This window comes from Protomyctophum bolini (assembly GCF_963924005.1).
Source record: "Protomyctophum bolini genome assembly, chromosome: 7".
Taxonomy (NCBI): domain Eukaryota; kingdom Metazoa; phylum Chordata; class Actinopteri; order Myctophiformes; family Myctophidae; genus Protomyctophum; species Protomyctophum bolini.
This window is the reverse complement of record NC_137868.1, coordinates 4,960,638-4,988,313: the sequence shown is the minus strand read 5'-3', so window position 1 is coordinate 4,988,313 and position 27,676 is coordinate 4,960,638. Positions and strand designations below refer to the sequence as shown.

The 27,676-nt window shown below is 43.4% G+C and overlaps 1 protein-coding gene across 6 annotated transcripts; it reads left to right on the top strand.

The window, feature by feature from the left end:
• Window positions 1–2,883: 2,883 nt before the first annotated feature.
• Window positions 2,884–26,499, top strand: fdps (farnesyl diphosphate synthase (farnesyl pyrophosphate synthetase, dimethylallyltranstransferase, geranyltranstransferase)). Of its 6 annotated transcripts, none has more exons than XR_013964389.1 (11): window positions 11,413–11,720; window positions 13,141–13,293; window positions 15,530–15,670; window positions 16,305–16,385; window positions 16,499–16,621; window positions 19,348–19,436; window positions 21,102–21,174; window positions 22,149–22,226; window positions 22,754–22,888; window positions 24,263–25,283; window positions 25,368–26,499. XR_013964389.1 is itself a non-coding variant. In XM_080768631.1 (10 exons), the coding sequence occupies exons 1-10, from the start codon at window positions 2,971–2,973 to the stop codon at window positions 24,461–24,463; spliced, it is 1,077 nt and encodes a 358-aa protein (XP_080624757.1). In that variant the 5' UTR covers window positions 2,884–2,970; the 3' UTR covers window positions 24,464–26,499. The 6 variants fall into 6 exon arrangements, 2 of the variants coding, with proteins under 2 accessions (XP_080624757.1, XP_080624756.1); XR_013964390.1 differs by having other exon boundaries at window positions 25,364–26,499; XR_013964391.1 differs by having other exon boundaries at window positions 24,263–25,919; window positions 25,992–26,499.
• The last annotated feature ends 1,177 nt before the right edge of the window (window positions 26,500–27,676 follow it).

The window sequence follows — 27,676 nt, the reverse complement described above, 5'->3', positions numbered from 1 at the left end:
TGTAAACTTTAGATTACTTCTTTTTTTGACCATTATAGCCAATTTTACATCGTAGATAATATGTACAGTATAAGTGGACCAATGGGACTGCTGGGTTAACAGATATAGCTGGATCTATTCGTCAGGTGAAATACGATAAGGGTCTAAAGTTCCACCAACACTCTAAAGCTCAATGTTGACTCCATCGCACTGCGTTGTCTCTGACCCCTTCTTGTCTGCAAGCAGTGGTGGGAAAAAGTACTCACATTTGTTTACTTAAGTAATAGTACATTATCAATACTGTGAGTATATGATATATAGTATATGATATAGATATACTCTGTTACAAGTAAAAGTCCGGAATCCAAGTTAAACATGTAAAAGTACAAAAGTGTCGGTATCAACTAAAGTAGCCTACTAAAAGTAGAAAGTATTCAGTATGCAGAAGCTGGTCCTATTTCACAAGTTTTCAAATGCATAAAATGTATACAAATCTTTTGACAATAGCCGATCTACAAGCTCACAATGGCATATTGTGAGCTATAGGCCAAAATGTACATATAGGGCTGAAGTGGTTCATGTACAGTATGTTTTGCAATAATAATCAAAATCTACAAAAGTATCTATAGTAACTAAAAGATTCTAATAGATGTAGTGCAGTAGAAGTATTGGAAATTGGAAATACTCAAGTAAAGTATACAAATACCTCAAAATTGTACTAAAGTACAGTATTTAAGTACAGTACTTAAGTAAATGTACGTAGCTACTTTCCACCACTGTCTGCAAGCGACAGCCGGCGTGTGATGGGGAAGGGGGGGGGGGAGGTGGATGGAGGGGGTAGATATAAAATATAAAGCTATACTGATGAGACGGCTCTTGCAATAAATGTACAGTTTGTGTTTGTATAAAAACGATACCGGAAGTTAAATAGTTTGAAATGTTAAAAGAAGAACTTTGTATTTTTTCTTGGGGTCAGTCCGGTCGGTGGTGCTGATAGTGATGATGACGGGTCTGGAACCCTGCATGCATAACACTCGTTTTTCCTGATAGGTGCAATGACCAAATGGCTCTTTTTCGATTTAAAAAAAAAAAACGATGAGGTTCTCGGAACCTAATTTGTCCAGTAGGTAGTTTACTATAAGCCTGAGGTTTGGGAACCTCGAATACTTAAACTCTTACAACATTTCTGGAAAAACATTTGAATTCCCATCCCGGCCTGTCATGGGTTGTCTCTGAGAACGTTTCAAGGCAAAAGCGTAACACTTTCGTAGTCGAAAAAGAGCCATAGATAAAATATTAAAGTATAAATCAGGCCCGTGTGTTTTTGCATTTTCTCAACATGATGCACTGATAAAGTTCTGCTGATATCAGCGCCTCATGACATGTGACAGTATTAAGGCACACTTTGAACACATGACACACTTTTAGTCACACGTCACTTATTGTAGAACTCAGTGGTTCTCTTTCGTTTTCCAAGGACCCCCATAACTCTGAGGGCGTACAAGACGGAACCAAATGGACCCGCAAGGGTCCATTTGGTTCCGTTCGTAGTTCGTACGCCCTCAGTTACAGACCTGTAAATGGGTGTCCATTTAGAACCCCCTCAAGGAACCGTGAGGGGGTCCCTGGACTCCACTTTGAGAACCACTGACATATAACTGATTGATTGTGACATTTGACACCACTACATGCACTTATAAGCTCAATTTAACCTCGATTGATATATACTCTTGACGCGCACCGGTGTCCTCCTGTAAGCAAAAGAACAGCAGATCTAACTTGTAGATCTGCTATTTTACCGCGCGCCGCACCGGTGCACTGAACCGAGCATAAACCGGGCGTTATACTGTCTCCACCGCGACACGTTGCTGCATGCCCATCACATGAGAGTGGCGTTGATTGCCTGAAGATCTCTGCTAATGAGCTATAGCGGCAACAGCGTGCGTTAGAGTATAATAATTATACTAAATTATAGTATAATTTAGGCATTAGTGTACACAACCCCCCCTCACACACACACACACACACACGTACATGCACGCGCAACGTGCACACACGCACACGCACACACACACACACACACACACACACTACACTTAAGGCACTGGTATGTGTTTCTACCTCCTGTCTAGCATTACCTGTATGTGAAAATGTTATTTATTTGAAGAAATGTATATCTGTATATGGCAGGCTAAAAACGGATAGAACCTGGAATCCTGAATGATGATAATAATAATAATAACATAAATTAGGGCACCTATTCCAAATTTTGTAAATGCAGATCCAATGCCAGAACTTTTAATGCAAGTTATGTATTTCAACGTATGGAATAAATTATAGACAATGAATAAACATGAATATGTGTGTGTATTTATATATATTGTGAAATTTCATTGCAATGAATTCAATCTAATTCTAATTATTGTCATTGGAAATTGGACGGATGGGTTATAATTATAAAACATATATAAAATAATAGGCTACTGTTGTGTGTGTGTATAGGCTACAACCTACTGTGTGCATATGCACACAAAGCATGTAATATGAATGTGTATATTCCATAAGGGTCCATTGGTTGTCCCCGGACCACTGATTGAGAGCCACTGCTTTACGCCACTGTGTATTTTGTCCATTGACCAATCGGAAACGAGAGAAAACAAAAGTCCCACCACCCAGACCACGCCTTTCCCCCTTCCCATTGGCCAGGCGACGCGAAAGCCCCATCCTGGTTCGATGGCGCCGGCCAACGAGAGCCCTCGATGTCATATGGAGCCTTAGAAGGCCACGCCCCCGTGTCCCTCAGAGGACGTCGGGAGTTGTATTTCGGCGACGTCGAGATAAAACTGCAGGCAACGAAGACAGAAACTACAAACAGAACACATCCTGTCTGTGTGTGTCGTCGCCGCTTCTCATAAACAGTCTGAAAGCCAAGCCGGGAGCTCTGTTACTGTTCTGTTGAATCTGTTCTACTAACTTACAGTTATCATCATCATGGTAAGTCTGTTTCATTTCATTAGTGTCAGACCATTTAATGACAATTCAATGAATGACACGATGACAAATTGTCATTGACAATAATACATCAGAAAGACGGAACACTTAATTTATCTAGGTCTCATTATTTAATGACGATGACGATTATATAGCATCATTGACCCACTGTAAACAGACTTTAAAACAGATTATTGATTCATGTATCAAATTGTGTGACTTAATTGTTGTAGGTAACGTACGTGAGATTTTAAATATGACAAGAGATTTGAGTAAAAGGGTTGATTTCTATGTTATATTGTTCTTCAATGCATCAACGTTATTTACCGATACAGTAACTATAATGATCCAACAATTACACCGTTACATATAAAATATGAAGTCACATTGAATACGTGGTTCTGCTTGTAACAATAATACATTTATTAAATGTATTGATTAATTGAATACACAGGACTACAATTGAACCAAAATGTTATCCTTTTAGCATCATCATAGTATAATCTTACCACTTGTCTCTTTCAATATTTGTGTTGGTTTTTCAGAAAATGTATAAACATGCATTACATTACAAAGACGTACAAAAAGGAAACATCTTACCACTTGTACTATTTGCAAACTGTTAATATAAACAAAAGTATTCAATCAATCAAATCAAATGTATTATAGAAAGGAGAGTAGGTCCCATGTATCACCCGGGTCCGTGTTCCACGTCGACCCACATTGAACGTGACACCGCGGATGCTAACTAAGCTAATAAAGCAGCTAGGCTCCGTCTTATGAGCTAATTTAGAACTTCCTGTCTGAGAGCTAGCTAATTTAAGACATCCGGTTGCCTTCAGAATAAGATAAGGTTATTTAATTCGTTAATTAAATAATTATTACATTACATTATTAGTATTATTATTACATTACAGTTATTGTAAAGACACACATTATGTTTCTGTGTAAAAATAAGTAATTAAATAACATAAAAAAGTTATCTAAATGGATAAATGCTATTCAATTCAATTCAATTCAATTCAATGCTATTCACTGGAGTGCATGGACTTTATAAAGTGGACACTGGACAAAAGACGGCTCCGCGAGGCAACTATCTGGACATACCCACGCGTCCGGGGAGATGTCCTCTACCACCCCACAGTCTCCGCTAAGCGGGAGAGGTGTAAAATTCACAGCAGCAGAGCTTCTAATGGGGTCAATGCAAAAAAATGTACCGTTTCCGGACCCAGACTGGACACTGGACAAAAGACGGCTCCGCGAGGCAACTATCTGGACATACCCACGCGTCCGGGGAGATGTCCTCTACCACACCCCACTCTCCGCTAAGCGGGAGAGGTGTAAAATTCACAGCTGGAGCCCTTCTACTGGGGTCAATGCAAAAAAATTACCGTTTCCGGACCCAGACTGGACACTGGACAAAAGACGGCTCCGCGAGGCAACTATCTGGACATACCCACGCGTCCGGGGAGATGTCCTCTACCACCCCACAGTCTCCGCTAAGCGGGAGAGGTGTAAAATTCAGAGCAGCAGACCTTCTATTGGGGTCAACACTCAAAAAAGTGCCGTTTCCAGACCCAGAATGGACACTGGACAAAGAGGCCTCCGCGAGGCAACTATCTGGACATACCCACATGTTCAGGGAGATGTCCTGTACCACACCCCAGTCTCCGCTAAGCGGGAGAGGTGTAAAATTCACAGCAGCAGAGCTTCTACTGGGGTCAATGCAAAAAAAATACCGTTTCCGGACCCAGACTGGACACTGGACAAAAGACGGCTCCGCGAGGCAACTATCTGGACATACCCACGTGTTCAGGGAGATGTCCTGTACCACACCCCAGTCTCCGCTAAGCGGGAGAGGTGTAAAATTCAGAGCAGCAGACCTTCTATTGGGGTCAACACTCAAAAAAGTGCCGTTTCCAGACCCAGAATGGACACTGGACAAAGAGGCCTCCGCGAGGCAACTATCTGGACATACCCACATGTTCAGGGAGATGTCCTGTACCACACCCCAGTCTCCGCTAAGCGGGAGAGGTGTAAAATTCACAGCAGCAGAGCTTCTACTGGGGTCAATGCAAAAAAAATACCGTTTCCGGACCCAGACTGGACACTGGACAAAAGACGGCTCCGCGAGGCAACTATCTGGACATACCCACGTGTTCAGGGAGATGTCCTGTACCACACCCCAGTCTCCTACAAATTAACACATCTGCTACACCCATGAAAATGCGTGTGAACAGAAGGTGTGCCAAACATCCACTAGATGCTAATGAATGGGTCATGCCAAGTAAAAGGGCTTTCTATTGCATTTGCCAAGCGCCAAATGACCGAAATAAAGCTATGATTGCATGTGACCTCTGTGGAGCCTGGTTTCATATGGACTGTCTGGGAGTTTCACCTAGTCGAGACTTTGACAAACTCAATTATGCGTGTTTATCCACTACTTGCAATCATGAGCCATTGACACAGGGGATTTTATATACTGAAAAGAATAGCAGTGTTCATGTGCAGGAAGACAGCACTAGTGTAGATGAATCACATTTAAATCAAACCAACAGTGTTCATGTGCAGCCTATAAAGCCTGAAAAGAATAGCAGTGTTCATGTGCAGGAAGACAGCACTAGTGTAGATGAATCACATTTAAATCAAACCAACAGTGTTCATGTGCAGCCTATAAAGCCTGAAAAGAATAGCAGTGTTCATGTGCAGGAAGACAGCACTAGTGTAGATGAATCACATTTAAATCAAACCAACAGTGTTCATGTGCAGCCTATAAAGCCTGAAAAGAATAGCAGTGTTCATGTGCAGGAAGACAGCACTAGTGTAGATGAATCACATTTAAATCAAACCAGCAGTGTTCATGTGCCTATAAAGCCAGTTGTTGTGCACCACGCATTTCATGAGAGCACTGTACATAATCATTCTGTACAGACTCTGAGTCTAGATGCTGTAGAAATAGATCACTCGTATAGCACTGTACAGAATCAGTCTGTACAGACTCTGAGTCTAGATGCTGTAGAAATAGATCACTCGTATAGCACTGTACAGACTCTGAGTCTAGATGCTGTAGAAATAGATCACTCGTATAGCACTGTACAGACTCTGAGTCTAGATGCTGTAGAAATAGATCACTCGTATAGCACTGTACATCAGTCTGTACAGACTCTGAGTCTAGATGATGGTACTGTTCAGAGTGTCATGGGACTATCTAGTGCTACATTAGGACCCTTCAAACACAGTGCCATTGAACCTACTACCTTTACTTTGAAGTCTTCAGAATGGGACACTGTAAACTCCTTAAGAGTCAAAGGAAATAAATATTTTAAGATGTATGAATGGCAAGAGCTGTTTGCCAGCAAAGTCAAGGAATCGAATCCATACTGTATAATCCGTTTTGTTAATCACTACTTTTCTACCGCTGTCGTTAGAAAATCAAGCAAGCCATGTCTGACAATCATTGGCGCCTGTCGGCATACTTCATGTGAGATGACCTTTAAAATACATCTCTATTCATTCGAAGGCGGCATATTTCATATAGCTTACACTGGCAACATACATCACACAAAGGACAAATTGAGAGGTAGATATATTAGAAGCACAGAGCGTGCAAACTTGGGTAGAAAAATGAAGAACCGATTTGCACATAATGCTTACATTGAGGCAGTGAACAATGCAGACCCAAGGTCTTTAATAGCTGGAAATCGTAGTGGAGTTGGCAAAGACACTTCTTTGTACAGGCAGGTCAAATATGAACAGCGGAAACTAGGATGGAAGGATAACAGTGAGATCAAAGCTTTGATGGACCTTAAAAAAGAATGGGAGGATAAAGACACAGACAGTGTTGTTGTAAAAGGATTCATTCAAGTTATTAAAGTTAGTCCCCTTAAGGTTATATGTTTTAGTGAAGCAGGAGTGAAACTGTGGCACAATGCGACCGCACAATGTGCCGCGTCATGGGATGCCACAGGGGGGATCATTAAGACTAAACTAACAGAGAAAAGGATTTTGTATTATGAAATTATAGTAAGTTCATTTAATTCATCAACTCCTGTTGCATTCATGATCTCTGAAGAACATACTCAATCGGCTATAGAGGAACTACTCACACAATTGAGATGCAAAGAGAAGGAGATATTTGGTACAAACACAACACCGATTCAGATTAATAGTGACAGGTCCATAGTGCTTTTAAAAGCCAGTATGCGTATCTTCAATCAAGATAGCATGAGTATGTACTTGTTACGCTGCTGGAGAATAGTGGTAGGAAAGGCAGATAACAAAGATTTAGATTTCTGTACCATAAGGGCATGTAAAAGTCATTTGATGAAACAGGCAAGTCACATTTGCAAACAACAATACATACACAGAGATAAGAGGTATAATTTGGCTATGTACATCTTCAGCACTTTAGTTAATGCCAAAACACTACAACAAACAAGTACAATAGTACAAGCTGCTTGTATTGTACTTGGTAGTAAAAGGAACTCTAGCGTGGTGCAAGCCAGTATTGACACCATCATGTCTGAGACACAGAAACTAGCGCCACAGAAAGAAATTGTTGATACAAAGCATGATCGACAAGACAGTCCTTATGACACTGTGATTGATCATGACTTCTTTGGTGATTTTGAGGATGTCAGTGAAAGTACATCTCCCTTCAAAAAACATTTTGAAACAGTAAGGACTGAAGCCAATAAAGCAATGAAAACCACCAATGACACAGGTGAAAATACCTACCATGGGGAACTGATTTTAAACAAGCTGTTCAAGATGCTGTCAACTATTCCAATATGGTCAGATCTCCTCTCAGGTGATTTGCAGAGATTCTCTGGAGCCTATGCTGCACAAATAAACCTGTGTAAGAAAAGCACAGCTATTTCTGAGGCCACATTCAAAAACACAAAAGTGTTGCTTTTACGAAATGAGAAACACAGACTTGACGAATGTGTACAGCACATGCGCTTATTTTACAACCAGTCAGCCATAGATTTCTGTGACAAAGCAGCATACAGAACAACACAGGTAGAGTGTGTAAACCCAGCACCACCTGTAGAAAATTGGAACAAAAAACGAAAATTGCCTAAACATCTTAGGGGCTCTTATCAACACCGGCCATCCCCACATTCAAAGATGTTCTTACAAAATCAAAGCTCAGCAAGTGTGCCACAAATCAGAGGCACAGAGACAGGATTTTGCAATAGTATATGCAGGTTTGCAAATAATGAAAATAATTGTTGGCTAAATGCAACTCTACAATCTATACTGCATCTACAAGTAGTACGAGATAAATTGAAACCATTGACACCTACTTCGATGGTTCAGTTGTCATCTATGCCGGGGAATTTAGCAGCTCTCATTCAAGCGTTTTTTCAAAATCCAGGTCACACATTTGATTGCAAAACAATCTGTGGTGTCACTCAACAACTAGTGAATAGCATCCCAGACTTGGCCGTAGGAATGCACAATGACCCATTAGATTTTATACACAAACTAGTAGATTGGTTGAGTATGTGTGGTGTCCACACAGTTGTTCAAGCAAAACATACAGACATCTGTACATTCTGTGCCTGGACAGTTGAAAGCAATTCTTCTATTACTAATATTTTTGCATTACCGCTGCCACAGAAAAGAGAGTCCCTCAATTCTCTTTTCGAACACTCAATCATGGAAGGTGTAAGTCCAGACAAATGTACAACATGTGGTTATGATATGAAGCGACAAATATGTTGGAATGACTCTCCCGATTTCATTACTCTTTCTCTGTCGCGTGTTACTGATCGTGGGGCGGTGAGCCGCAAGCATGTACAACCATCTGGTGTAATCGAAATTCCTATTTGTGACGGCGGTAAAATTAAGTATAAGTTGGCCTCAATAATTTGTCATAGTTCTATGGCCAAAACTGGACACCCCAGTAGAAGGGCTCCAGCTGTGAATTTTACACCTCTCCCGCTTAGCGGAGACTGGGGTGTGGTACAGGACATCTCCCTGAACACGTGGGTATGTCCAGATAGTTGCCTCGCGGAGCCGTCTTTTGTCCAGTGTCCATTCTGGGTCCGGAAACGGTAAATTTTTTTTGCATTGACCCCAGTAGAAGGGCTCCAGCTGTGAATTTTACACCTCTCCCGCTTAGCGGAGACTGGGGTGTGGTACAGGACATCTCCCTGAACACGTGGGTATGTCCAGATAGTTGCCTCGCGGAGCCGTCTTTTGTCCAGTGTCCATTCTGGGTCCGGAAACGGTACATTTTTTTGCATTGACCACAGTAGAAGCTCTGCTGCTGTGAATTTTACACCTCTCCCGCTTAGCGGAGACTGTGGGGTGGTAGAGGACATCTCCCCGGACGCGTGGGTATGTCCAGATAGTTGCCTCGCGGAGCCGTCTTTTGTCCAGTGTCCATTCTGGGTCCGGAAACGGTAATTTTTTTGCATTGACCCCAGTAGAAGGGCTCCAGCTGTGAATTTTACACCTCTCCCGCTTAGCGGAGACTGTGGGGTGGTAGAGGACATCTCCCTGAACACGTGGGTATGTCCAGATAGTTGCCTCGCGGAGCCGTCTTTTGTCCAGTGTCCATTCTGGGTCCGGAAACGGTACATTTTTTGCATTGACCCCAGTAGAAGGGCTCCAGCTGTGAATTTTACACCTCTCCCGCTTAGCGGAGACTGGGGTGTGGTACAGGACATCTCCCTGAACACGTGGGTATGTCCAGATAGTTGCCTCGCGGAGCCGCCTTTTGTCCAGTGTCCATTCTGGGTCCGGAAACGGTACATTTTTTTGCATTGACCCCAGTAGAAGGGCTCCAGCTGTGAATTTTACACCTCTCCCGCTTAGCGGAGACTGGGGTGTGGTACAGGACATCTCCCTGAACACGTGGGTATGTCCAGATAGTTGCCTCGCGGAGCCGTCTTTTGTCCAGTGTCCATTCTGGGTCCGGAAACGGTACATTTTTTTGCATTGACCACAGTAGAAGCTCTGCTGCTGTGAATTTTACACCTCTCCCGCTTAGCGGAGACTGTGGGGTGGTAGAGGACATCTCCCCGGACGCGTGGGTATGTCCAGATAGTTGCCTCGCGGAGCCGTCTTTTGTCCAGTGTCCATTCTGGGTCCGGAAACGGTACATTTTTTTGCATTGACCACAGTAGAAGCTCTGCTGCTGTGAATTTTACACCTCTCCCGCTTAGCGGAGACTGTGGGGTGGTAGAGGACATCTCCCCGGACGCGTGGGTATGTCCAGATAGTTGCCTCGCGGAGCCGTCTTTTGTCCAGTGTCCATTCTGGGTCCGGAAACGGTACATTTTTTTGCATTGACCCCAGTAGAAGGGCTCCAGCTGTGAATTTTACACCTCTCCCGCTTAGCGGAGACTGGGGTGTGGTACAGGACATCTCCCTGAACACGTGGGTATGTCCAGATAGTTGCCTCGCGGAGCCGTCTTTTGTCCAGTGTCCATTCTGGGTCCGGAAACGGTACATTTTTTTGCATTGACCACAGTAGAAGCTCTGCTGCTGTGAATTTTACACCTCTCCCGCTTAGCGGAGACTGTGGGGTGGTAGAGGACATCTCCCCGGACGCGTGGGTATGTCCAGATAGTTGCCTCGCGGAGCCGTCTTTTGTCCAGTGTCCATTCTGGGTCCGGAAACGGTACATTTTTTTGCATTGACCACAGTAGAAGCTCTGCTGCTGTGAATTTTACACCTCTCCCGCTTAGCGGAGACTGTGGGGTGGTAGAGGACATCTCCCCGGACGCGTGGGTATGTCCAGATAGTTGCCTCGCGGAGCCGTCTTTTGTCCAGTGTCCATTCTGGGTCCGGAAACGGTAATTTTTTTGCATTGACCCCAGTAGAAGGGCTCCAGCTGTGAATTTTACACCTCTCCCGCTTAGCGGAGACTGTGGGGTGGTAGAGGACATCTCCCCGGACGCGTGGGTATGTCCAGATAGTTGCCTCGCGGAGCCGTCTTTTGTCCAGTGTCCATTCTGGGTCCGGAAACGGTAATTTTTTTTGCATTGACCCCAGTAGAAGCTCTGCTGCTGTGAATTTTACACCTCTCCCGCTTAGCGGAGAGTGGGGTGTGGTAGAGGACATCTCCCCGGACGCGTGGGTATGTCCAGATAGTTGCCTCGCGGAGCCGTCTTTTGTCCAGTGTCCACTTTATGAAGTCCATGCACTCCAGTGAATAGCATTTATCCATTTAGATAACTTTATTATTATTATTATTATTATTTAATTACTTGTTTTTACACAGAAACATAATGTGTGTCTTATAGCATCATTTAAATGCTTAATTTGTAGTTTTAATGTGCAAATTAAACTTTTTTTCAATACTCTAGAGGTACTCTTATTTTGAAGAGATCGTCCACCGGAAGCCTTAAATTAGCTCACTAGATTAGCTCACTAGACAGTGCCAAGCAGCTAATCCTCCTTCCATCTGTCCTCCTCCTTATTGTTATGATCGTATATCGTGTCATCATGGAGGCTAACAGGCTAGCCTAGCAGGCAGGCTACTCAGCTCAGCTCAGTGCAGGTTAATCATTAAAAGTGTCCCACGTTAGTTATTACAGATTATATGACGACAGCATGATGTGACAACAACGTGACCTTTATTATTGTATGAGATGAGACGCTTGTTGTGGCTGCTCCCTCTGACCACCAGAGCGGCTCCTCCTCTGCGTTCCATCTTCTCCTGCTGTCCTCCTCCTGTACTTTGCACCTCCTCATGTCCTCCTGTACGCTACAACAGCTGCTGTCCTCCCACTGTAAGCAGTGTGTCTCTGTTATGGGAGTGCGTGGGACTATAAATGCATGAATTGAGTATGAAACAATATAAGGACCCCAATGCAAACAACAAGCTTTGATTGATTGATTGAAATATTTATTAACAGTTTGTAGAATTACAGTACAGTAGAGTACATTTCAAGCACAAACTCAATACAAAGACTAACTGTGAGTGGATGACCCAAGCATTACACTTGTTTACAACAGGGTCCACCATGTTCAATTCATCAAAACATTTAGAGACTACAAATAGACACTTCTATATAGTTAAAGAACAGAACAGGATTAATTCATCATAATCATAATTCAGCCACTAGGCTTTCTTGGGGTTTAATCCTTTTAGCAGACCTTGTATTGAACTGTACTTTCCTGTGCTTTTTGTTGCTGTTATAATAAAGATGGATTGATTGATTGAAGTAGCTATTAACAGTTTGCAGAATTACACACTACATTTCAAGCACAACTCGATACAAAAACTGTTAACTGTGGATGACACCATAAAGCATTAACACTTGTTTAGAATAGGGTCCACCATGTTCAATTACTCACTCCTTTAAACAAACAAATAAGTACTCTAAACAAACAGTAAAAGTCCATAGCCTTGGCTGTTCGTTAACAGTGCTACACAAACATTAAAAGTCCAGTAGACTTGGCTTCCATAATGTCCGAAAGCCAGACTTAGCTACAGCGCCCCTCACAAACGACATCTGTGCAGTGCAGAGAGAGACTGAGTCATCATTTGAGTCAGTACCATGCATTAGAGCAGGGGTGGGCAACTTTGACGATGGAGAGGACCACTATATTGCCACATTAAGTGAAGGTGGGGGCCGCATGTGGCCCCCGGGCCGCCAGTTGCCCACCCCTGTATTAGAGTCTAATGCAGGGTTAGGCAACCTGCGGCTCTAGAGCCACATGCCATGTGGCTGAATTTAACCAATTCAAGACAGGGTGTTTTTAAGCATCATGTTATACTTTAGCTGATGAAAAATAGTAGATCTACAAGCTCATAGCGCGCCACCGAGTACCGGGCAACTAGCGGCACTCTGCTTTTTTTTTTTTAAATGTGTCGCAAATCTTTGAATATATATTCGTTCAGAGCGAACTCAAATCTTTTCTGGTCCCTGGAACACATTTTCAGATGGAGGTCCACAGCCACATACAGATCATTCTAGGGCTCCTTGACATGAGAAAGGTGACATATTGTAGGAAGTAAAACATGGGGTTTTCATAAAACTGGATTTAGAAGACATTTTTAGAATCCGCCTCAGGTTAAAGATGTTCCTCATTTTGAGAGGTTCCCCCCCCTGTAACCCCCCTCAAGGGGGTCCCTGTAACCCCACAGCACTGCTCTAAACACAGGACTAACCCCTCCCCGTGTGTGTGCCGCCCTCCTCTCTGCAGGGCGACAGCGTCACCAACGGGACTCACTGTAAGAAGGCTCTGCTGTCAGACTCTCAGCTGTTCCAGGACCAGTTTGACGAGCTGGTGGTAGAACTCACAGAGAGAGACCTAACGGACCCGGCACTGACCGACGCCCTGACCCGACTCCGAGAGGTGAGCCGTGTGTGTGCGTGTGCGACTGTGCGTGCATCATGCACGTCTCGTTATTTTTGACACATTTCTTTATCCCAATTTTGTACTAGGCACATACACTAACAAGGATTAAAACAGATCTCCCGTTTGCTTCCTGATTACACCCCAGTTTCAAAATACTTTCATTCGAAATGGAGAGTTCTGACTGAGAGTTCTGTCTTTGTTATAAAATAAAAGACGAGATCTTTGCCACAGTTCTCATTGAATCTATCCACCGTAGATGAAAGTACTGTGCATGGAGTGGCCTCTGTGTTTAAAAGAAAAGTCTTTACTCTTGTCAGGGACTCGCACAACATGCACATTATTAGATCTAGCATTGCTAATCTGTGCCTGTATAAATGCAGGACTCTTGTTAGGTAGAGGGAAGGGATAATTTACTGGCATTGGTGCCACCCGGTGGAACAGCCTGGACACTGCAACCAAACTGACTTTAAACTTGAGATTCTTTGTCAGCAGTCAACAAAAGCATGGCTGATGGAAAAGGTTGGGTCCCGTTTGGGTGTAGGGAGATTTAAAATTTAGGAAGCGTCGTTTGGTTTTTGTTTTAATGCACTTTTTTTTCCTCCATCAAATCAAACAGGACAGATCAGAGAGATCTACAACTACATAACTGTACTGTAATCTTCAAGCATAAACATAAACATAGGGGTAAACCAGTAGTATCGTACAGTAATAGACATACTGTATAAAATACCAAACAGGAGATTTAACAGCTGGGGATTGACAATCTACGATGATTAACCCTAGAACACTAAACATACATACATACATTTGGTTACAGACAAAAGGTATCCTTCCTCCAAGTAGTACTGCTTGTCAAAATGTGAATTGCAGACTTGAAAAGAAAATAATCCAAGGCACTCTGTCTTTGGTGAAAAATTAAATAGTTTATTTGATGATGAGCAAGGCAAATACATTTGGTTACACCATCACTTTATTTATTTAATCTTTATTTAACTAGTAAAATCATATTGAGACCATATAGTCTCTTTTACGAGTGTGCACTGGCCAAGAGAAGAGGCAAATAAATGTTACACAGCTCTGCCAGTAACAACAAATACAGGACATGACAAAGACAAACATAATGACATGCATAATACCAATAACCTGCTACCAGGGAGGCTCAGAGAGAGTCTAAGTAGCTAACCGAATACAAACTAATAAAAAGACTAATAAGACACAATACATCATGAAACTACTAACCTAATATAAAACCAAGATCACAGCATTTGCTAATCGTCAAAGCAGGAGCAATGGCTGGAGTGGAGTGTGCCCAAGGCAATCCTCTTAAAAGTCACTAGGGGGATCAAAGAAGCCAATTTTAACCCATTTTGGGCGGGAACCCCTTTTGGTGTTTTAAACATTATGTTATAATTTTGCTATTGAAAAAAATAGCAGATCTACAAGCTCATAGGAGCTACGAGCTTGTAGTTCTGCTATTTTTGAAAGATCATGAACATGTGGTGCAAAGCTTTGAATATATATTCTTTCAGAGCAAACGTTTTTAACTCAAATCTTTGCTTCTTGGAGCTGGTCCCTGAAACAACACATTTTCAGATGGGGGTCAGCGGCCAATTTCATATATTTTTGGGGGTCCTTCACATGAAATATTACTACTGATATAGAAACAAAAGACATTTTAAAAAGACATTTTATAAATTTTGACGTCAGCCCTAAATGGGTTAATCTGGTCTGTAGATCGTTCCACGCCCAGGGCTGAAAAAATGATTTCTTTCCCTGTCTCAGATTTGGTTTTGGGTACGACAGATGTAGCACATCCAGGCGTTTGATCTGAGGTTAAGCGAATTTTGGACTATTTCAAATTTTGAACAAATGAAATATGGTATATTTTACCCAATGTAAAATATTCCATAACAAATATTTCTCATATATATTATATATTATATATTATTTCAGCAAGATGTTTAAAAAAAAGAAAAATCTAGATATCATGCAGGGGGGGCTCTATCATAGGGGGGCAAAATCTGTGAAAAACGTGGGTATTATTTAAAAAAATATTCCTAAAATGATGAAGAATAATACAATTTATCAACAGTAAAACATCTACTGTTAAAATACACTAGTCTATCACATGAGTCCACTGACATGTACAGTGACCTACAGTGAGATACAATAATCAGCATCTCTCTCTCTCTCTCTGTCTCTCTGTCTCTGTCTCTTTCTCTCTCTTTCTCAGGTTTTGGTGTACAACTCGCCGGGAGGCAAGAGAAACAGAGGCCTGTCTGTGATTGGCTCGCTACGGGAGCTGGTCCCGCCCACCCAGCTCACCCAGGATGCCGTGCAGAGAGCGCTGCTGGTTGGCTGGTGCATAGAGCTGGTGAGACCTTATTAACCAATCAGAAAAGCACCCTGGTGTGTGCGTGCGTGCGCGCACACACACAGACACACAGACACACAGACACACACACACACACACACACACACACACACACACACACACACACACACACACACACACACACACACACCAATGCTACCAGTGGTGGAAAGTTATTAAGTATATGTACTCAAATGCTGTCTTTGACTGCCAATATTGATTCAGACTGTATGTCACTATAGCCTCGAAGACTGCAGGCGTTTTGTTTTCAAAAGAAGAAGCCTGTTAATTGACCTTTTTACTTATGTTCTTGTCATATGTCATATGAAAGCAGGGAATCGTAGCTTCAAATGAACATGTTGGTTGTTCAGTTTGACCCACCAGTTTTGGAGATATGGCTTATAGAGTAATGTCTTGCAGAGAAACGGCGAGTTGAGAAAACAGGCTTGAAAGGTTCACTTCTGTGGACTCTTAACATTACACCTAGCTACATGTTTAAGCATTATTTTCATATTTACATGTCCATTTCAGCTCTGGCATTTATTTCAGACATGCAGTTTGCAGTTTAAGGCTAAGCACATAAATCTTATATACTACTGAAAACCACCTCTCTCTCTCTCTCTCTCTCTCTCAGCTCCAAGCGTTTTTCCTGGTTGCTGATGACATCATGGACGCATCCGTCACCCGTCGGGGGCAACCTTGCTGGTACAAGAAGGTCGGTGCAATAAACAATAATAACAATGATAACCAACTTAATATAATCCTGAAATATATTCATTACAAATAATGAGACTAAACGGCTGCTCTGAAAACGGTTGTGCGTTGCAGGATGGCATTGGATTGGACGCCATCAACGACTCCTTCCTGCTGGAGGGCGCCATCTACAGGCTGCTGAGGAGACACTGCAGGGAGCAGAGCTACTATGTCAACCTGCTGGAACTGTTCACAGAGGTGACGAGAAGAACAATTCACCCAGGGGTTTGTAATGATAGTATAAGGGGTTAAGTGCCTTGCTCAAGCACACCTCACCAGCTCAGTGGCCTTGTGGTTAGAGTGTCAGCCCTAAGACTGGGAGGTCGGGGTTCGATCCCCGGCCGGGTCATACCAAAGACTGTAAAAATGGGACCCAGTGCCTCCCTGCTTGACACTCAGCATCAAGGGTTGGATTGCGGTGTAAGTCTCTGCGACATACTAGCGTCATGTCCAGGGGGTGTACTTGTACATCAAGCTGCCTCACGCTACAGAAACAGGAGATAGGCTCCTGCCCCTATGGGCCTCATGGCTACAGAAACAGGAGATAGGCTCCTGCCCCTATGGGCCTCATGGCTACAGAAACAGGAGATAGGCTCCTGCCCCTATGGGCCTCATGGCTACAGAAACAGGAGATAGGCTCCTGCCCCTTTGGGCCTCATGGCTACAGAAACAGGAGATAGGCTCCTGCCCCTATGGGCCTCATGGCTACAGAAACAGGAGATAGGCTCCTGCCCTATGGGCCTCATGGCTACAGAAACAGGAGATAGGCTCCTGCCCCTATGGGCCTCATGGCTACAGAAACAGGAGATAGGCTCCTGCCCCTATGGGCCTCATGGCTACAGAAACAGGAGATAGGCTCCTGCCCCTATGGGCCTCATGGCTACAGAAACAGGAGATAGGCTCCTGCCCTATGGGCCTCATGGCTACAGAAACAGGAGATAGGCTCCTGCCCCTATGGGCCTCATGGCTACAGAAACAGGAGATAGGCTCCTGCCCCTATGGGCCTCATGGCTACAGAAACAGGAGATAGGCTCCTGCCCCTATGGGCCTCATGGCTACAGAAACAGGAGATAGGCTCCTGCCCCTTTGGGCCTCATGGCTACAGAAACAGGAGATAGGCTCCTGCCCCTATGGGCCTCATGGCTACAGAAACAGGAGATAGGCTCCTGCCCCTATGGGCCTCATGGCTACAGAAACAGGAGATAGGCTCCTGCCCCTATGGGCCTCATGGCTACAGAAACAGGAGATAGGCTCCTGCCCCTATGGGCCTCATGGCTACAGAAACAGGAGATAGGCTCCTGCCCCTTTGGGCCTCATGGCTACAGAAACAGGAGATAGGCTCCTGCCCCTATGGGCCTCATGGCTACAGAAACAGGAGATAGGCTCCTGCCCTATGGGCCTCATGGCTACAGAAACAGGAGATAGGCTCCTGCCCCTATGGGCCTCATGGCTACAGAAACAGGAGATAGGCTCCTGCCCCTATGGGCCTCATGGCTACAGAAACAGGAGATAGGCTCCTGCCCTATGGGCCTCATGGCTACAGAAACAGGAGATAGGCTCCTGCCCCTATGGGCCTCATGGCTACAGAAACAGGAGATAGGCTCCTGCCCTATGGGCCTCATGGCTACAGAAACAGGAGATAGGCTCCTGCCCCTATGGGCCTCATGGCTACAGAAACAGGAGATAGGCTCCTGCCCCTATGGGCCTCATGGCTACAGAAACAGGAGATAGGCTCCTGCCCCTATGGGCCTCATGGCTACAGAAACAGGAGATAGGCTCCTGCCCCTTTGGGCCTCATGGCTACAGAAACAGGAGATAGGCTCCTGCCCCTATGGGCCTCATGGCTACAGAAACAGGAGATAGGCTCCTGCCCCTATGGGCCTCATGGCTACAGAAACAGGAGATAGGCTCCTGCCCCTATGGGCCTCATGGCTACAGAAACAGGAGATAGGCTCCTGCCCCTATGGGCCTCATGGCTACAGAAACAGGAGATAGGCTCCTGCCCCTTTGGGCCTCATGGCTACAGAAACAGGAGATAGGCTCCTGCCCCTATGGGCCTCATGGCTACAGAAACAGGAGATAGGCTCCTGCCCTATGGGCCTCATGGCTACAGAAACAGGAGATAGGCTCCTGCCCCTATGGGCCTCATGGCTACAGAAACAGGAGATAGGCTCCTGCCCCTATGGGCCTCATGGCTACAGAAACAGGAGATAGGCTCCTGCCCTATGGGCCTCATGGCTACAGAAACAGGAGATAGGCTCCTGCCCCTATGGGCCTCATGGCTCGGCAAGGCTACTACTCAAGGCTACTACCTCGACAGGGCCTGCATCGTGAGCGGGATCCCGCGCTACCCGCAGGTCCCAACGTGCGGGATTTTAAATACCTGCGGTAATGCCTGTAATTAATCAGTGCTATTAAACGCCCTTTTACATTACATTTACGTGTGTTGGGGTTAAAAACCATATTGAGCTTGAAATGAACATTTTGGAGTTGGTGGGTTTTTTTAAGACAGATTTCTATATACTTTAGCAATATATGAATATGTCTACATGCAGAGGAGAACGTAATTTCCACTACTGTGCTATATGGAGTCTCCCTCCCTCATTCGTTGTCATGCTGTGTGCAGCTCGTCGTATCACAATATAGCGTAATATATTCCTATATAATGTATGTCCCGTCGCAATACATTACACTGTCCCTCATCTTCGCCATAATGTGAGCAACTCCACACAAATAAATAAACAGACCCTATCTCGCGCACGCCCGCTGATCACTATCTCACTCCGTTTCATAATGTTTTTGGATCTCAGTGGAAATGTATAATGTAGCATCACAATCATACATCAAAGGGAAAAAACCAAAAACCTCACTGGTGTGTATGTCTCTCTCTCTCTCTCGCTCTCTCTCCCTCTCTCCATCCCCAGACAACCTTCCAGACTGAGTTGGGTCAAGCTTTGGACTTGATGACCGCTCCTCCTGGTCAAATAGACCTCGACAGGTTCACCATGGACAGGTGAGACATACTGCCATGCAGGGAGACATAGTTTACTGAGACATAGTTTACTGAGACATAGTTTACTGAGACATGCTATACTATGGGGCCGTGAGGCATGCCATGCAGGGAGACATAGTTTACTGAGACATACTATACTATGGGGCCGAGAGCCATGCCATGCAGGGAGACATAGTTTACTGAGACATAGTTTAGTTAGTTAGTTAGTTAGTTTCATTTATTGTCCACGTTGGAAATTCGTCTTCGGTCTCAAACAGTAAAAAACAAACGGTTACAACAACAGCAGCAACACTCAACACAATTATTTTCTCATGGCAAAAAAGTGCAGGACAAACAGTGGCAGATACATTGGAAAACAAACAAATCTAGCGAGACATGGTATCATTTAGTGCCTTAATGGCATTTGGTATGGTTCTGTACCGTCTACCAGAGGGAAGTAGTTCGAACTCCCTGCAGAGTGGATGAGAGGAGGTCGTTTGCTATCTTGATAGCTCTTTTACGAAGTACCTCCTTGTAGATACAGCCTAATTGTTGCTGTCTCTTCCCAATTATCTTTGAGGCTAGGTTTACTGAGACATACTATACTATGGGGACATAGTTTACTGAGACATAGTTTACTGAGACATAGTTTATGTCTCCTGAGACATAGTTTACTGAGACATACTATACTATGGGGACATAGTTTACTGAGACATAGTTTACTGAGACATAGTTTACTGAGACATAGTTTATGTCTCCTGAGACATAGTTTACTGAGACATACTATACTATGGGGACATAGTTTACTGAGACATACTATACTATGGGGACATAGTTTTACATCGTTAATGTTGTTTCTGTCGGGCAGAAACCTCTTATCTCCATATTCTAACCTTTTTTGTGTGTTTTGTGTATTTTATTTTTCTAAATGAATGCCGTACTTGTCCGTTCTACAGCATCGCACAAAAGTATAAAAAGTTGCAGATCCTACAATGCTTGAAATGTGGTGCAAATCCACGTGTTTTGTGCTCGTCGATCTGCTATTTTAACCCATTCTGACCTGAGATCAGATTCATACGAGGTTTCCACGGGACACACACTGGTCTGATGAACCCATTCTGACCTGAGATCAGATTCTAAAAATGTCAGTCGTTCTTCGAATTCTTCAAAAATAGCAGACCTACAAGCTCGTAGCGCGCCACTCGGTGGCGCGCTACGAGCTTGTAGGTCTGCTATTTTTCAATAGCTAAAGCATAACATGATGCCAACACCAAAATGGGTGCCCGGTCAGAATGGGTTAACTACTTTTGAATTTGAAAAGTAACCGTTTTTTTCGGACATAATCAGGTTTCCATCCGACAGTGACGATTGGAAAAAAAAAGGGGGAAAAAAAAATCCACATTTGATATGATATCAACTTCAAAACTCGCTGCCAGTGAATGCCTTGTAAAATGTTTAATTTATTTATTGAATGATTTAAAATCAAATAATTTGAACTGTTGGTCTACAGTAATTTTATTTTGTTTCGCAACACGTGTGTAACGGACCTGTGTTTTTTAATGTAATGACCACATTGGAAATAAGCTGTGTTTTATCCTTTTGGACAGTTTATGTACAAATATGTTGTGTATACTATACAATGTATTTTGTCAATAAAGATGTCAATTAATCATATGCTTTTTTCAGGTATAAAGCTATTGTGAAATACAAAACGGCATTCTACTCTTTCTACCTGCCGGTAGCAGCTGCTATGTATATGGTAAGTTAATCTGAATAGAAATGCAGTCGTAGTTTTAGTTTATTTTGGTCCTAGAATTAACAGAATAACAAGCAGTAAAAAATAATCTATTCAATACTTGTATAACTACATCTGTGATATCTATGCATACAAAGGAATATTACATATTATTTATTCAGCATTTGAGTCACGGCCCACAATGACATTTAGCCTCTCAGACCCAAAACTTTGAATATTTTGTTAAACTTGTCGTTGAATACGATTTCCGTCCACAATTCCATGCTGTCTTGCTGTGGTACCATAGGAGAGATAACAGGCAAACATAAAAATAACAGAGACAGAGGTTAGTCGCAGGTTTGCGTAGCTCCCTCGGTCGTGACTTTCTTTTCATTTATTTGAGGGCATTCTTTACTTTGCACTTTTATTTTTGTGAAAATATCATACACTATTATTTTTGTTACTTGAATCCTGAAAGTTGTGGCACTGTACAATGAACCTACGCCCCAGAGGGGGGCGATCAGAAAACGAACCCAGACCCTCTACACACGTGCCTGGGGGGAGAAAACATGGCGTCTCTGCTGGAGGAACCACTGAGCCTGTCTGCCTTCACTGTTGCCCTGGCTGCGCTCAAGAACGACTGAGCTAAAATAGATTCAGTCACTTTGACTCTGAATGCCAAAAACATCAAAATAACAATTTTTTCCTACATTCTCTAATTGTGTAGACTTCTTGTGAATCAATTACTCTGGAGAGTGTCAAATGAAACCAACTCCATCATTCTCAGTAGCTTCGGAGCACCTGGAAATCCCCTCAAGGACTAATTAATGGTGGTCCCCGGAGCACTGATCTAACATATGATGCAATCAATTTACAGAGATGAATCAAAATGGCCCACAGATTTATTCTTTCACACCAGTGTTGTCGACTAGTGCGCTTGATTGTGAGGGAATGGTTTCATACTGAACGTGTAAAAATGTGATTTCTTTCTTTTTCAGGCGGGAATCGACAGTGAGGAGGAGCACAACAATGCCAAACACATCCTGCTGGAGATGGGAGAGTTCTTCCAGATTCAGGTTCGTAGAACACTCTTCCTTCATCACTGTCATAATTTAGGTTGACCATCTGAATGGTCTCCATCTAAAAGCAAAGGGGTGGTGGTTGAGGATCAGCTGAGTCGCTGGTGCGGAGAACACATGTCAACACCCGGCCACGTAGTATTACACATTCTGAAGTTTATTACAGACAGACAGACAGACAAATATATCAGAAGTCAGAACAGTGGATCTATGACGTCCCTAGCAGATTTTAGAAACAAGGATATGAACGGGAACATGCATGCATCTCGTATAATTTCGCACATACAGTCAGTCTCTCTGATACAGTAGTGGACGGTCGTCATATCACGGCAATCATCAGGTGACAACTAAGTCAATTTGTCCCTAGTGACATATCGTCCAAATCCCAAAGAGAAACGGTATTTCTCCTCGTTTGTATTCGAAGCGTTTGTATTGTAACCTCGACACAGCATCATTTCAGAAGTGTTGTTTTTCTAAGCGGTGTGTGTGTGTGTGTGTGTGTGTGTGTGTGTCTGTCGCTGTAGGACGACTATCTGGACTGTTACGGAGACCCGGCGGTCACCGGGAAGATCGGGACGGACATCCAGGACAACAAGTGCAGCTGGCTGGTGGTCACCGCCATGGGGGTCATGACCCCGGAGCAGAGGGCAGAGCTGGAGGTCAGAGTTCACAGAGAACAACTCTATGTTGATGATCACCTCTCTAGACTGCCTTTCTTCTCAGCCTTAGTTCTCTGATGGTTGAAGATGTGCATGCATTTGTTCATTTTGACAGCACAGCTTTTTTGACGTAGTTCGTACCATTTTCCATATTCCGTTCTATATTTTAATCATCCGAAATGTTTTAAGCTCACAATGTGTCTCGTCACATCCTTTCTCTCCATCCACTACCATTGAAATATGGTGTTTTTCAGTATTGATATTCTGTGCATTCAATTCTTATTTTAAACTTGGTGTCAGTAAAAGGGCATATTTTTAGTTTTTTCCAAATATGATGTTTTAGCTAATTCAACATAAACAAGGCAGAACCAGGGTGGAACAAGGCAGAAAGAGCCTGCTGGTTAGTCAGTCAGGGACCAATCACGGCCAATGGTCGTTTTATCGGGTCGGGAGCGAATGATATATCTTACATCATGTTGTAGTCATTGTTTTGTAGTCATTGGGCCGGAAACCCTCAAACAAGAACTTCCTTTCCCTCAAACTGGAAGAATAATACAGTACCTTCCCAATAAAATCTAAAATACAAAATAAATATAAATGTTTGTGTTTTCCAGAGACTATTTCGCGTCTGTATACCTTTAACTTTTTTATCCCACAGGGAAATTCGAATTGCAGGCTACGAGAGAGCGAGTAACGCTTTTATTGGGAAGGTATCATTCCAGGCAGTTGTGGCTCAGGAGGTAGAGCAGGTCGTCCAATGATCCCTGGGTCGGTGGTTCGATCCCCGGCTCCTCCTCCTGTCCACATGTGGAAGTGTCCTTGGGCAAGGCACTGAACCCTACATTGAAGTGTCCTTGGGCAATAAGACACTGAACCCTACATTGAAGTGTCCTTGGGCAATAAGACACTGAACCCTACATTGAAGTGTCCTTGGGCAATAAGACACTGAACCCTACATTGCCTCCAATGAGTCGGTTGGTGTGAGCTCGCCACCATTGGTGTGTGAATGTAGGCAGTGAGGACACTGGCGTCGACTGTTCGCCGCTTCACCTCCCAATGTATGAATGAATGAACCATTGTAAAGCGCTTTGAGCACTTGGAAAAGCGCTATGAAAATGCAATTCATTATTATTATTCCTTCAGTTTGAGGGAAAGGAAGTTCTGGTTTGAGTGTTCTGGCCCTGATGACTACAAAACATGACTACAACATAATCATAAACTCAAAAAGGAATGCTGTGCCCAGGCTATTGCAGCATAGGCAATTGGAACTGGATGAAAAAATGGTTTACAAAATTGTGGCATACAAATTATATATATAAAAAGTGAGAACATTACTTCCACCCCTGCTGAACGCTGGTCCTTTTCTTTCTCTAGGCGTGTTACGGCCGCCACGACACGGCCAGCGTGGCTCAGGTGAAGGCTCTGTACGAACGTCTGCAGATGTCCTCTCTCTACCACCAGCACGAGGAGCAGAGCTACCAGCGGCTGCAGAAGCTGATCGCCCGACACGCCCAGAACCTCCCGCACGAAGTCTTCCTCAGCTTCGCCAAGAAGATCTACAAGAGGAACAAGTGACGATGCGAAGATCGTTGTTAAGGCATATTATTCACAGTCCAGTTTTCAGTGAAGAGATGACCACTGTTTGTTAGTAAAAACAGAGAGATGTGTTTGGGTGAGCGGCTGACCACTGTTTGTTAGTAAAAACAGAGAGATGTGTTTGGGTGAGCGGCTGACCACTGTTTGTTAGTAAAAACAGAGAGATGTGTTTGGGTGAGCGGCTGACCAGTGCGGCTCAGTGACGTCGGGTTGTAGTTTTTGGTGGTCACCTCTTCACTGGAAACTGGATTATGAATAGGCGTATATAGATGTATAGAATGTATTTTTTTTTAATAAGAGGGAAAGTTGTTATTTTCATCTAGGTTTAAACCAGGCTGTAGAAGAGCTGCTACTGAAGGTGTCTAAAGTAAGTGTTTCTAGACCTTTGAAGAATCCCTTTTTTTAATACCTCAAAAAAGAAAAGCGAGGCCATTTCTGCACCAAAAGTCATCAACAAACTATACAAGCTGGTCAAACATTGGCCAAAGATGCAAAAATAGCTACCGGTATCTGCTATTTTCACAATATTTACCTGTGAAAACCGAGTCAAACTAATTGTAATGCCTCAAAACTCCTACAATTCCACGTGCTTGATTTGAGAATCACTGTTCCAGCAACACAGTCTAGCACATTTGCGAGATCTACTGTCACAGTGCCCATTTAGGAGACCATTTTGGATACCCCTAGTGGTAATGCGTGTGCTTGGGCTATCTTTAAGCATCTTTGGCTATAGTTCTTCTCCAGGCTTGTCCCCTTGGTGAGACGAGTGAAAGCTAGGAACGAGTTTAGGTCTAATCATGTTAAACTAGTAAAAGCTAGGAACGAGTTTAAGTCTAATCATGTTAAACTAGTAAAAGCTAGGAACGAGTTTAGGTCTAGTCAGGTTAAACTAGTAAAAGCTAGGAACGAGTTTAGGTCTTACCAGGTTCACCGGTCTTCCCCACTTCCCGTCTATGAACTGGTGCTAGCTGCTAGGCCTGTCACAATTATTACATGATCGCCTAATCGCACTTATTTGAGATAATCTCAATGATTTTTTGCATTATTTAAAAAAAAAATTGTTGGTCCACAAGCTTACAACAACACGTGTTGTACATTTGTGGAATATTTACGCTATTTTGTACATTGTTTGGAAAGAAAATATTTAAAAAAAAAATAAGGAAAATGTGTCAATGATTTCTTTGTATATTTAAGTTATTTGTCATATCTACCCTAGTGTGCAATTATGTGATTGCGAAGCGTAAAAGGCCAACGGAAATATAAATTTGTAACGTTCCAATGTTCAACAACAAATCGTTAATCGCAATTATGTGTGACAATAATGGTCAATTATCATGGTAATCATGGTGACAGCCCTAGACTGGTGCGCGTTCAACAGAATGAAAAGCACCACTGGTTCTCAACCAGTGGTCCGTGGGCATTTAGGGGGCTCCAGGTGGTCCCCGGCTGGTGGTCATTTAGGGGGCTCCAGGTGGTCCCCGGCTGGTGGTCATTTAGGGGGCTCCAGGTGGTCCCCGGCTAAATGATGGAGAGTTGGTAACCAAGTTTTCTACAAGTGTGTAGAAAACTTGTTATTTGTATCAATGTTTGCCTGTTATCTCTCCTATGGAATACCACATCAATACAGCATGGAATTGTGGACAAAATCTTCTCCAACGACAACAAAATATTGTATGCTTTTGGATTCTAAATATCATCGAATGCTGGTCCGTATCAAATGCACTTTGATATGAAAAAAAAAAGGTTGATCAAACCACTGTGCTAGTGGACATGCACAGCTATGATACTGTCTGTCTGTATCCGAGGGTAGACTCTGGGTAAAAATAAAATAGCTGATCAATAGATAATCAGTCTGGACAGATATCTGTTCCAGTCGTGGTGGTGGACTTGAAGACAGAGGAGTGCAGGCAGGGGTCAAAGGTGTTGTTTGATCTGTCTTCTCATCTCTCTCTGTTGTAAAGTTCTGCTGCTTACTGTACTTTTATATGCTCTTTAATAAACACAATGTGACTGTTGGATTTCGGTCTTTGAGTGTGTGTGTGTGTGTGGGTGCGTGACCATTGCGTGTCTCAGCTACTGTAAATCATTAGATTACACAGCATTGATCATATAGCTTACTGACTGGAACCAGCAGATTAATACATATTGAATACAGTACAATAGCAACAGATCAGATCAGTGCCTGTAAGACGTGCTGTGTGATGCTGGCTGCATGGGAGAGGCCAGGTTGTGCAAACTGCTGAATTTAAATTATCGATAGATAAACAGACTAGTGGTTCTAAAAGTGAGCGGTCCTCAACCGTCAGGGGTGTCCTTGCAATTTTAAAGTTTTGGAGCCACCAAGTTGGACACACACACACACAGAGATAGCCTGCCCTATTAGTATTTTGTTTATATATCTTTTTATATAATTGTATAACGGTCCTATATGACAGCTATACAGTACACCTAATTGTCCATGATGTGTGTTAACTTGCACAGATTCTGATAAATGTAAAATAGGATGTTCAAGTTCAACCAAAAAAGGGGTGTGGCTTGCTTGGGGGGGGGGGGGGGGGGGGGGGGGAGAGGAGGGACAGACCATATACTCTAAGGGACAGACCAGCCGAACCGGACGTGCACTGATTCTGCCTTCAAAACAAAAGCTATAGCCCATAGCAGCATAATTAAGATCATGGACACGAGATTTATTCTGAAAGCCCATGGCGGAGGTTCTGTGTTTGACATTGGGTTGTTGACTTGATGGTGGTGGTGAAATCAAGTCGATCAGGAGAGCGAGAGAGAGAGAGAGAGACCTTGTCTCAGAGCAGACGCTCAGAGGTGGGGGTAACGTTAGTGTGTTCACTGTTCAGCCGATGGAATCCTCTCCTCTCCTGCCCGTGGTGAGTCCTGATATACATCCATTTTTATCATCACAACATTAACATTTAATGTGCCATCATCATTACATTTATTCACTCGTAGGCCTATATATATATATATTCGCTAATTAAACGCTAGTATAATCTCATCGGCAGCCATGGTCGTTTCGGGGATATTATTGCAGTTCTATATAGTCTTGTCAAGAAGAGAGACATCCCGAGAATCACCACGATCCATCCGACAATTCTCTGTTGTTGAGCTGTTTGTTTAGCATTTCACGGTGGTTTGATTTAGTCTGATTATTGTCTTATTTTATGATTAGCATGTGGT

Coding starts and splice junctions, on each gene's coding strand:
- fdps (XM_080768630.1), top strand. CDS start 11,580: ATGAGACGCTTGTTGTGGCTGCTCCCTCTGACCACCAGAGCGGCTCCT. Junction 19,437..21,101: donor GACAGGTTCACCATGGACAG/GTGAGACATACT, acceptor TGCTTTTTTCAG/GTATAAAGCTATTGTGAAAT. Junction 22,227..22,753: donor GAGAGTTCTTCCAGATTCAG/GTTCGTAGAACA, acceptor CTGTCGCTGTAG/GACGACTATCTGGACTGTTA.